The sequence below is a fragment of the Berghia stephanieae genome, chromosome 4, assembly GCF_034508935.2.
Source record: "Berghia stephanieae isolate SIO BIC M18660-M18661 chromosome 4, UCSD_Bste_1.3, whole genome shotgun sequence".
NCBI classification, from domain to species: Eukaryota; Metazoa; Mollusca; class Gastropoda; order Nudibranchia; family Aeolidiidae; genus Berghia; species Berghia stephanieae.
This window is the reverse complement of record NC_088363.1, coordinates 79,072,596-79,085,095: the sequence shown is the minus strand read 5'-3', so window position 1 is coordinate 79,085,095 and position 12,500 is coordinate 79,072,596. Positions and strand designations below refer to the sequence as shown.

Genomic DNA, 12,500 nt, shown 5'->3' with positions numbered 1-12,500 from the left:
ATTTACATTCTCATTCCATATTTCTGAATCATTTACAGGAATATCACCTCCCCACCCTCTCTCTCTCTCTTTCTCTCTCTCTCTCTCTCTCTCTCTCTCTCTTTCTTTCTTTCTTTCTTTCTCTCTCTCTCTCTTTCTCTCTCTCTCTCTTTCTCTCTCTCTCTTTTTTTCCTCTCTCTCTCCCCTCTCTCTCCACCCCCCTCTCTCTCTCTCTCTCTCTCGCTCTCTCTCTTCTAAATCTCTCTCTGTCTCCCATATGCAGTCTGTGTGTGTATGTGTGTGTGTGTGTGTGTGTGTCTGTGTGTATCGCCATGTTCTACGTCACCCAGCAATAATAGACTAGAGAACTCCAATTCTTTTTGGGGGTTTAATCTAAACGGCGGAACGTAAACGATCACGTTGCTGTCTAATGACTAATGTCATCTTCTTCAAGTCTCCCCTGGCCTGTGTGGTTGGCAGGTCCAAGGTTTTACCCATTGCAATGGCGTGTCAACATCCAATCCCTCGAAGTGTCTAGACCAGACATTTTACCTGCTCCTCTTGTCCCTCCTGAATGTTGACAGTATTCGTTTCTCACTGGGGTGAATCGGTCTGCCAAATGGAATGCCCAAGCAGAACAGTTCAATCCGGAATGTGAAAACCATAATACGTCTTAAAATGCCATTTTTATCAGGGAATTGTAGTATGTACATTATACTATAATATGTGTGCCGGAAATTAGAGATAAGTCAATCGTTTATATCGGAATAGTTTATGCATAGTTTAACTACCTCGAGGGTTGAAGATAATCATATTATGCTAACGTCCACCAAACGCATTTTTTTTTCAATTTTGGATGCAAATGTCAAACTTCAAATAATACAATCTACAGATGAGTGTCAATGTTTCGGATTTCCTCTTTAGCAAAATTGATTATTAAATATGTAATAAAACTGGAATAGTGCATGAACAATATAATAATACATAATTTTTTAATAAGTTTAATCATCGAATGATAAAGGCGAAAAACCACAGCTTTAAATATCATCTGTTATGTTATTTTTTTTTTAATTGAAATTTTCTTCCCTTACATTTTTACTTGGATTAAAGCTACAAGCAGCATATTCTGATAGCTGATATACTTCACAGGATCGTTTTAGTGGGTTTAATGGCATATATCGGGAAGATTTCCCAAATGATATACGGTACAGCAAACTCTCCACGTGAGATGTCTGGAGAACTTTATTTTTAGACCCTTTGTCTGACTGCCGCTTTCAAAACCAATATAAATTGAATTGTGAAGTGATTTCTATTGCAGAATCACGATTGACTTGAAAAAATTGGGACATTTTATCCCGAGACAGGAGCCCCCGTAGTATTTACTAATTTGCTGCATCATTCATACATTACTTTGAATTTCCATGTCAACATTTTCCTTCCTCAAAATTTGAAAATATGTTAATACTTTCTTTTATTTTTCATCCACAGAGAACCTCACACAGGAGGGGGGAAAGTAAAGCAACTATGAGACGTTTTGTGTCCATGACTCTGAAGTAAATGTAACAACGATATAGAGAAAATGAGACCAAGTATGAATCGCAAAGAGATGGCATGTGTTGAGCAAGTTTTTCTTCTCTTCACAATCACGATCATACTTGCTTTGATGCCCAACCCGGCCTCTTCTCAGAGCAGCAAAATCGTCTTCAAGTTAATGGAAGAACAACCCACCGACACGTTGATTGGTAACGTAGCAGCCAAAAGCGGAATTGAGAATGATGTGAGCCCTGAGGTTTTTCGAGGTCTTCGATATCAAATCCTCAGCTCCGATGGACTCCGGATATCGTCTCTTTTCACCATCAACAGCATGACTGGAGCTCTATTCACTAACGCCATGATTAACAGAGAACAAGTTTGTGACTCAACTACGGTCACGTGTTCACTTGAATTTGACGTAACAGTAACCTCTGACGTCACAGTTATTCGTCTTCTCAATGTCGTCGTGGAAATCGAGGACAAAAATGACAATCCTCCATCGTTTCAAAGCCGGAGGTTGCCTCTCAGTGTCTCAGAAGCATCACCGGTTAATAGTGAGATTTCTATTTCCGGTGCCATTGATCGAGACACGGGGTTAGATACTGTTATTACGTACTGGATGGACGACAGCGATGTTTTTGGTCTAAGAGAGGAGAAACTCCTTGATGTCTCTGTCTTGAAAATAGTTCTTTTAAATAAACTCGACAGGGAAAGTGAAAGCGCTTACCAGCTTCGTATTTATGCAAAAGACGGAAATACGAGCAGTGCTCTTACCGGTACTTTGACAGTGGATATTACTGTCACGGATGTAAATGACCACGACCCAGAATTTGTTCAAAATGTTTATAATTTTACGGTGAAAGAGAATTTAAGCCCCGACGATCTTGTCGGAAGGATCAAAGCCGTTGATTTAGACGCCGGTGAAAATGGCGAAGTTGTGTATTCGTTTAGCTCTCTCACTTCAAACAAAGTGCTACAACTATTTTCACTCAACTCGAGTTCGGGGGAGATAACTGTTAAATCTGGATTAGAATATGAATCAAATAAAAAATTCCAAGCTGTCGTAGAAGCTAAAGACAAAGGCGGTTCTCCTAGAGCGTCTCAAGCTGTGCTTATCCTTAATATCGTGGATGCTGGAAATACTCCACCCAGATTGTCCTTGACCTTAGCCGATCCTCTCTTTAAGAAAACAACGCTTCTTTCCGAAGACATTGCTATTGGGAGTTTTGTCGGAACGCTAAAATATCTAGACAACGATGAGGGTGAAAACGGTGTCGTAGAGTGTGTCTCCATGAACAGCCATTTTGTCTTGCAATCTTTGGAGGATGTTGGTTATAGTATTGAAATAAAATCGAAGTTAGACAGAGAAGAACATAGCGAAATCAAAGTGAAACTTAAATGTTCTGACAAAGGTCAGCCTAGTCTTTCATCATTTGCAAATTTTACTGTTTTAGTGTCTGACGTCAACGACAATACTCCTGTATTTTTAAAATCTGAGTATACAGTTTCTGTTTCAGAAGGTCATGCAACGGCACCAAACGTTTTACGTGTATCTGCATCTGACAGAGATGAAGGCTTAAACAGTGAGGTTATGTACCAGCTATCGACAAACTCTAGTAACTCCTTCTCTATAAATCCCTTCACTGGATGGATTTCTCTGATAGATGTAGTTGACAGAGAATCGGGACCAACGTTAAAGCTGACGGTTCTTGGAATTGACAAAGGGGAGAAGCCCAAAACTGGTAGCGTTATGGTTAATGTTATTATCGAAGATATCAATGACAACTTGCCCGAGATTATTCGAACGGAGTACTCAGCACGTGAAAATAGCAGGCCTGGATCATATGTGAGCAACATCGTCGCCACGGACAAGGACAAAGGGGAAAATGGTCAAGTTGTATTCTCTTTGCTGTCCGACCCCTCCAATTCATTCGCGGTGTCTCGAGAGGGTGTCATCACAACGAAGAAAGAACTCGACCGAGAGACAGTGCCTTATTATTTCATCACAGTTTCAGCACAAGATAAAGGCATTCCTCCTCTTAGTAGCACAGCCACTTTGACTTTAACTGTCCTTGACAGTAATGACCATAAGCCTGAAGTCATCTTCCCTACATCTTCAAACGGAACGGTCATCATCAGCGCGAATCTTTCTCCAGGCAGTTTCGTGGCTAAAGCGAAAGCAGAAGACGGCGATATCGGTAAAAACGGCAAACTCATGTATTTGATTGTAGAAGGAAATGTACACAAAGTGTTTAGCATCGACAACTCTACAGGAACTGTATTTGTCTCTAAAAGGCTCACAACGTTTCGTGATACATTTTATAGATTGACCATCTTAATTCAAGATGGTGGGAATCCTAGAATGTATACAGAGGCTTATCTCAAGATACGAATTGACTTCACAAACGCCACCATGTTAGGAGGCGAATCTGACATGGAACAAAAATACGTCATTATCGCTGGTGTCATCTCTGGCATTACAATCGTCATCGCTATAATCGTCATCGCCATCATCTTAAAACTCCGACAATCAGATTCAAGGATGAATCCTCCGCCTGCTAGAAAGTCGAAAGAAAGCAGTTACCTCACCGAGAGTGGTAAAGTAAGATCCGACCTTCAAGCACAAACAGCTCTGGGTTTTAAGTTAGACCACCTTGCTGACAAAGAAGCTGGATTTGATCAGGAGAGAGGCAACGACCTTGACCCGAATATTTCTTTTGATAGTCACCTTGGCAACGGAAATGTTACATTTACACAACGATCCGCCATGACTCAGGATTATGTAAATAAACACAGCGGTCAACACTTCCACTCCTATACAGAGGTAAGAAATGAATTTCTAACGAAAAATAAAATAGAATTTCAACACAGGTTTAATCAAATATGTTTCATTTCCATTTTATGGATCATCTTTAGTCCAACATATTAATCAGACAACATTTATCAAGTTGGGATTCAGTTTTGTTTTGTTTTTTGTTTTTTGTTTTCCTTCTATTCTTAAATTAAAGATCATTGAAACCCCATTATCAAATCAATTATAATTTACAATATTTTTCATTAACTAAACAGACTATAGACTTTATTTCAAATAGAAAAGGAGCATTGTGAAATAAAAAAAAGAATTGCGTAAACTTTATTTTCATGATTTGACTTTTAATTTGTAAAAGAGAATGGTTTATTAGGCCGTATCAGACAATGAATAGATAATTAATAGTGATGGGGTTATCGCATAGATTTGTCCGAGTGTCTGAGGAGAACTTCTGAAATCAAAACCTACTACGCGCTATTGTCAAATACAGCTCTACGCGTTGTGTGTGGGCACAGCTTTGATTACTATTATTGCAAGTTGTTTTTTTTCTTTCTTGGGATTATTTTTCTGGCTCTAACCTACACATCAGATTTTAAGCAATATGTACGCTTTAATAAGTCACAGTTCCTTCAAATACTGGTGCTAACGCATCATCATCATCATCATCATCATCATCATCATCATCATCATCATCATCATCATCACCATCATAATAATAATAATAATAATAATAATAATAATAATAATAATAATAATAATAATAATAATAATAATAATAATAATAATAATAATAGTAAAAATAATGACGATGATGATGATGATAATAATAATAATAATAATAATTATTATTATTATTATTATTATTATTATTATTATTATTATTATTATTATTATTATTATTATTATTTGCCTTTACAATTGTATTATTTCTCGCGCCAGTATCAGCGCCAGTATCAGCGCCAGTATCAGCGCCAGTATCAGCGCCAGTAGCTAGCAATGTTCAAGGCCTCACTGAGGATGCTCTTATTTTTCATTATCATGTTCATGTTATTGATCAATTCATAGGGCGGTAGAATAATGGCAGACCTTGAGGAAGATACATGATTTATAAATGGACATCATGAATCAGTGGTTGAGAGTGGTAGTGGCATGCAGACGAGCTATAAATAGACCACACAAATACACACACACACTCATACAAACACACAAACACAAACAAGAAGTGATGGATACCAGATCAGACAATTTGGAAAGAAGGAATCATAAAATGAGATTCCATGCACTGGGCGTTGAATTATTACGAGACCAACATTTCAGTAAAATCTCTTAAATTGAATTTTGGTTTTGTTTTGTTCTCCTTTGTTTTCTATTGTTTCGGATTTTTTTTTCTTTTGGGGGGGAGGGGGGGGGTGCCTAGATAGAGAGAGCGAGAGACAAAGAGAGAGGGGGGGGGGGGAGAGACGGATGGAGGCATGGAGACAGACGTGAAAAGAGAGAAACCGAATTCAAGGAATGTAGATATACCTCTCTACCTACAACTGTTAGATAAACAAGACAACAAATGACTCTTACACAACTCACACAATAGCCCATGATTGAGTGGATTAGTACAGACAATCACAATTGTTATCTTAATCCTTCCGCCCAAAGATCAAAAGCACAAACCCGAGTCCCCGACTCCTTACCTGTACGAAGAAAAAAACAGCAGGTGTATTCTCCCAGGTGATGAGACGACGCCGACAAAGATCAATCACCTGCTGTTGTCGCCTACCTATTGTTACAGTATCAGGTTTTTGGATCGTTTTCAATAAGCATCGAATAGCTGATGGGTATTCCTTTTGTAGCACGCATTGGATTGTCATTAACTTTAGTTTTGTCGAAAAGTCTGCGGACATTATTTTAGTCACATTGATATTTAGTCTTTTCACGTTCTGATTCTTCATGGTCTAATAAAAATCTAGCATAGATTTAAATTGACTTGCCACCACAATAAGATGCAATTTTTACTCTGCCACTTGATTTAGAGTGAATTGGTTTAGATAACGAGTTTTTAAAAACATTTTATCAAATGAATTAATTGTCAAACTATTTTTGTGACTTTTTATACGAGAACTTTTATTGTTATAACCACTATCACATTGTAATTTTTAATTAAACGTGTTCTGGCTCTCTCTCTCTCTCTCTCTCTCTCTCTCTCTCTCTCTCTCTCTCTCTCTCTCTCTCTCTCTTATACATCTATTTCAGATCCCCTGTTCCATCTATCACTTATTTTTCTCATTCTTTACTGATAAATTTATTATATACTTTAACACAGATCTTCAATATAAAATAGAACAATTCTTCCTTCTTTTTTTTTTTCTCCCCCACTTGTTCACGCCATCACAAAATTAAAACCTGCATAGCTAGTAGTCCCAAGGCCACCATCATCATCCATAGTAACCTATCACAGGTAGTAGTAGATAGCAACCTTGAAATCACCCAGGTGACGACAGTTTACACCTAGTTACGTTAACGTTATCTCTACATCCAGCCATATCTCGCCGTCTCCCCTCATACACCCCTATTTGAAGCCTCGAGCACCCAATAAATAGTCACCACTTCGTGCTCCGCTTCATTGTGTGATCGTCCAATCTCTCTCCGGTCTATTGTTCGCACCCCAAATTGTCATCAAAAGATTGCGTCACAGAGTTTGATTGGGGATAGAGGTGTGTGAGCCCTACTGTGAGATTTGACTTCAAGATTCGACACGTCAGATTTTATTGAATTTAAAGATCATCGGGGGAACGACTGGCCTTTGTTTAATTGAGAGATATGGATAAACGGTTGTCTAGAGTGACTCCCCTTTGATCCCTTTGTCAACTTGATAGTCTTTCAATTAAGACAATAGTGTATTAGAATGAATTCAAGATAAAGTGAGCGACAAATTAGAGACATAGGGCTCACAGAAATGAAGTTTCTCTCGGTTTCTGTAGCTGAAAATGTAAATTATAAGCTATTTTATTCGTCAATGAATCTCATTAATCTCTAAGACAAATTAAAGCACGGAATAGGCATACAAGAGAGAAAAGCGGAGGACTTGATCTTGATGGGAAATATGATATTTTTAACAAAACTCTGAACAAATTTTGGAACAAAAATATATTACTCATGATTGTTCATAATATTTTTTGAGAAAACAAAATCATTTACATCTGATTGAGTAAAGCCTCTAACTCATTACAACAAAAACAAACAAAAAAGAAATATATATATATATATATATATATATATATATATATATATATATATATATATATAAATTGCGAATTATCAAAGGCCCCTCTTTCTGATGACCTCGTGAGCTATGCAATCGGACCGAGATATACTTTTTTTTTTTTAAATAGCTGCTTCACCCATTCTTTAGATTAAAATAATAACATTAAACAAATTTTACTACGTTTCTTTGATGATTTGAACAAAGATCGCTTTATTCAATAGATCAAAACTTTTATTGACAGTTTATCTTATTTTATCTATTTCTAATCCACTGGGTACTGATTTGCAAGAGATTAAGTCGGCTACTTGGACAGGCTTATCCACTATTCTTATAAATCAGGAGATAGGAACTCGCTACTTGTGTTTATTTGAACAGCTAATCTATAGAGAAAGCACCGGCATCATTGAACTAACTCGTGGGCAGATAAACTTGTCAGTCCTAGGCCATATCTCTTATTCACACATTCTCTTGCCTGGCAACACGCCATACAATAAAATATGTCGAGATTTGAAGGAGTTAATGGACGATTTACAGAAACCTTTGTCTGAGGGGTTTTAAATATCGTTTGTAATCCCGAGTTTTTGTGACACTTTTACAATGCAGGGATCACTAAGTGCATTTTTTTTAATATCTCACTTGCACTATGTTATTTTTCTTGAAATTGTCAACACTTATCCTCAATGGAGTTTTGCCAAATAGTCATTAAAGTCCTCATGGCTCGTGGAGCTGGAGTTTTTACAGGCTTCTGTAGCATTAAAAGTACAACAAATTGTATTTTTGCAATCCTTTGGATAAGATGCTAGTCTGTCTCAAAGTATTCTTTTTTTTTATCAAATCTAACAAGACTGGGTATTCAATATTACTGGATGTTCTAGTTCTAGTTGACACGAGTTCTAATTGATTACGAGATATATATATATATATATATATATATATATATATATATATATATATATATTACCGCATACCATTTCCTTTAATCTTATGATAAAGGTTATAAAACTATTTTTTTACATATACAGTATAACCTCCATTAATTCCATTGTATATTTTTCTGTCGTTTCTAGGGACGCCAACCATTGCCCAGTGAAGACATACGAAGTGATACATCAGGGGAGACGACCACCAGTGACAGTGGAAGGGGTGCCAGCGATGTCGAGGACAGCGGGGGTAAGACATTACTTGTCCAATAATAACATGTGACAAACCTGTAGACTTGATTATTTTTTTATAACATCAGAAACCTCAAAGTTAAGAAAAATAATAATAATAACAGGGCAAGAGAGAAAAAAAGAAAGCACACATAGAGAGGGAGGGAGGGAGAGAGAGTGAGTGAGTGAGAGTGAGAGAGAGAGAGAGAGAGAGAGAGAGAGAGAGAGAGAGAGAGAGATCCAGTTATAAACATCTACTCTGGATCTGGACTTTCCTTTTGTGTATGACTAAACGAAATAAGATGGAAGTCCGCGGATTTTTCGAAAGCGTGCTCACATTAATATGTTTAAATCACTATAATAGTACCATAATAGAATCATAATTTTGTATAATTAACTGGGAGTTCTTTTTAATTGTTTTAGTGCGGCTATGTGGTCTAGTGGTATGACACTCGCTTTCGGATCGGCGCATAGTTGAGTCCTTGGAAAAGACTCTTTACTCACATTCTCTCACCGTACTCAGGTGTAAAATGAGTACCTGGCCGTTAACAGCGTTGTCTTTGTCCGAAAAATTGTAATATCGCCTAACAGGCGTCATGTCTCGTCCTACATGTTAAATGTTGCTGTTGACCAGGGACCCCTTGTAAAGCGCATTGAGCACGTTAAGTGGATATTGCGCTATATAAATGCTCAAATTTTTTTTAGTGTCGAGGACATATTGATAAGAATTACATCCTAGTTGGCTGATTTTGCCCAATACTCAGAGCTCGGCACATTAAGAACCACAAATCAAAATAGTTTTGCGATTGTATATCGTCAACCTAAACATTGTGTATATATTGTATTTGATGGGGGTATTTTCTTATTGTGAACTACCCTTTCAGCTGTTTAAGACCTACCATGTTTTTCATTTGTTTGTTTACTTGTTTGCTTTTCTGATTCTTTTTTTTTTGGGGGGGGGGGGAGAAGTGTTTGTTTCTTTTGTTGATTTTTTTTTTGTGTTGTTTTGTTTTCTGTCCGTTACTTTCTAAACAGTTTATTGTAAATTTCTTTTTCGTTTTTCTTTTCCCCTCCAGTGAGTTCAATGAACACATTCCAAGCCAAGCCAGTGCCTACAAAATTTGCGCCTCAAGTGCCACCCAGAGAACCATTCCAAATGTCATCAACGACGCCCTCAACTTCAAATTCAGCCCCTAACGTCATGTGTCCAGAATCATCTCAATCCAAAGGTCTCAGCACTTTTGGAGATCTATCCAGAGCCGAGAGGGCATACGCATCACAAAAATACTTCGACAAACCCAAGAAAGTTCCTGGTAAAGTTCGATTTTCCTTCGACGATCAAAGCATTGACGACTCTCGTCGTTTAAATTCACACGTCGTCCATTTCCAACCCGTACCTCAAAACCAGAGCAGTAACTACACAAACCACCCGATGAAAGTGCAGGCTCCAGCCGTGCCACCACCCAAACCATCTCAGTCTGTGAGTGAGACCAATGATTTGTCTCGTTTCCCTCGTTCATCTACACCATCTGACAATTCCGTCCAGAAACAAAATATTTCATCAGACTCTTCGCTGCAAGGGCAGTACTCAAAAAGACCCAATACTAATACCAATGTGAATTGTAGTAGTAATAATAATAAAAATTACAGGCATCAGCCTCAACTTAACACTAACAATTTGTTACAGTATACTAGTAACGATAATAGTTATCGAAATAAGCCATCCCTTTGTGGTGGAATGCCTTTGCATCACGAAGACCCCCTGGCCAGACAGAATCTCAATTCAAAACACCATTCTAGCCACGGTAATAGTTACTCAAAAAACGTTTCGTATCCACTCCTTCGGCCACCTCGGTCGTCCTTGCCGTTGAATATGAGTGTGGATGAGGAAGACGATGACGGTGGATCAACTACAACATCGGGGAGTTACGCCATTGATGACCAGCTGAATGTTTCTGTTGAATGTTGAATTATGAAAAACACTCATTTGTTGATCAATTTCGAAGAGTGAATTCATTTTGCTGAATTTCAAAGTCACATTAAACATATTAGACGCTGATCTGTCATAAAAGGGATAGCGTGGCCTAGCGATATGATACGCCTGGCCATTTTGCAGCACTGCACTGTGGCTGACGCCTGGGTTATTCCAGTCTTCTTTTGGAATAAACCCTAAATGCAAACTTCCTCCTGGGGATAAATAAAGGAAATTTTAGGAAAGCTTTGCAAGCGTGCATAAAATCCTCTAAGCATAACCCAAGCTCAAATGAATATGACTATACGACCAAAGCCACAAATACTTACAATAAATATCAGCATGTCTGATTTTAGTGATATATACATTTGTACATAAATAGCTAAATTTACATTTACTAAGTCCATGCTCTTCTTCAGACAGCTTTTCTTACTTAACCTAAATTTGTATTCAAGGAATGCGTTTGACACTCGATTCTGTCCCTTACAGAGCTATACACACATCACATAGATGACACAGTAACGAGAACATTTGGAAATTAAAATCAACGCTGTCCTACTCTGAAATAAATGGGTAGAAAACTCGTCGTTCAAATATTGATAAATCAAAATGACCATTGTCCTGGCAACAACTCTCAGACTTTGGACTCTATGAAGTCCGAAGTCCGAGGTTTGAGAATTGTTGCCAAGATGGTCATTTTAATTAATTGACATTTGAAGGACGAGTTTTCTGGCCATTTATTTCTTTAAAACGTGGGGTTATTTTTTAAAGAGTACCGCAGAACAAAGATAAGGTGCCGTTGATGACTCAGAACATTCGAATGTTTGATTTTCGTTGTTTTGTGTAAGAGTATCAGAAATTAGGATCATAGCATATCAATATTCCAAATGAATACCTAATGAAATCTTTAAGTCATTTTATCCGAGTGCTTTAAAACAAGGCATGATATTGACATTTTTTTTTTTTACAATTTTAGGTCCTCGCTCTCTTGCTTTTAGGAAGTCCGATCGTCCACCAATCATTGCATAAGTTTTGCGATGGGAACAATGTTGGGATTCCAAAACCCAAGAGTACAAGAAACCTTTTATTCTATCTCTCAAACGATTCTGATTGTCAACAAATATTTAAATGATGCTAGCTATGTATTTGCCATCTACGAGTACATTATTTTGGTTAAATTTAAATCTTGAAAATCGGACGTCAAAATCTATTTTTTGATCACTTGATATCATTATGCGTTAATTTAATTTATAGGGAGGGATAAAATAATCTAATTTCTTGAAATAGTCATATCACACAATAATTTCACGCTTACACATCGCGTCCCTACATATTAGCTGTCACACATCTAAATGTATTTGTATGGTATTATTAAAGGACTGAAATGTGTGTCTAACACTTTTCTTATAATATTTAAAGTACAGTGTCACATGAGTGGAAAAATGTTACAGCTCTCTGATTTATTTAGATCTTAATTCCGACGCACTTTTTAATTCTAGTGTTTGAAGCGCACTTTTTAAAATACTTTCTTTGCAAATTGCTGTACACAGATTTCTTAACTTTTTCTAGCTTGTCTTACAACTTCAACCTTGTGAATTATGATTAAATGAATTAAGTCTTCTGCCTTAAAATGACATACGTAACTCTTTTTTTTTTTCTTTCGCTGCTTAATAACACCCGATTTCCATCTTAAATCAAGTTGTATTTACTACTATAGAAGTAGATCCCTGAGAATTGCGATTTTTAGGTACATAGTTTGTCAAGCTGTTCGAATCCAATTGTATCTCTTATCCAGGACAA

General features: G+C 37.2%; 1 protein-coding gene across 1 annotated transcript in view; it reads left to right on the top strand.

Moving 5' to 3' along the window:
- LOC144971333 (protocadherin-1-like) overlaps positions 1-12,500 on the top strand; it is a 40,796-nt gene that overhangs the window by 27,201 nt on the left and 1,095 nt on the right. Inside the window, exons 3-5 of the mRNA XM_078912040.1 lie at positions 1,468-4,336; positions 8,645-8,747; positions 9,805-12,500. The exon at positions 9,805-12,500 is cut by the window's right edge and continues 1,095 nt beyond it. Coding sequence (XP_078768166.1) covers positions 1,559-4,336; positions 8,645-8,747; positions 9,805-10,697 — 3,774 coding nt within the window. The 5' untranslated portion in view covers positions 1,468-1,558 and the 3' untranslated portion in view covers positions 10,698-12,500. The remainder of the gene's footprint in view (positions 1-1,467; positions 4,337-8,644; positions 8,748-9,804) is intronic.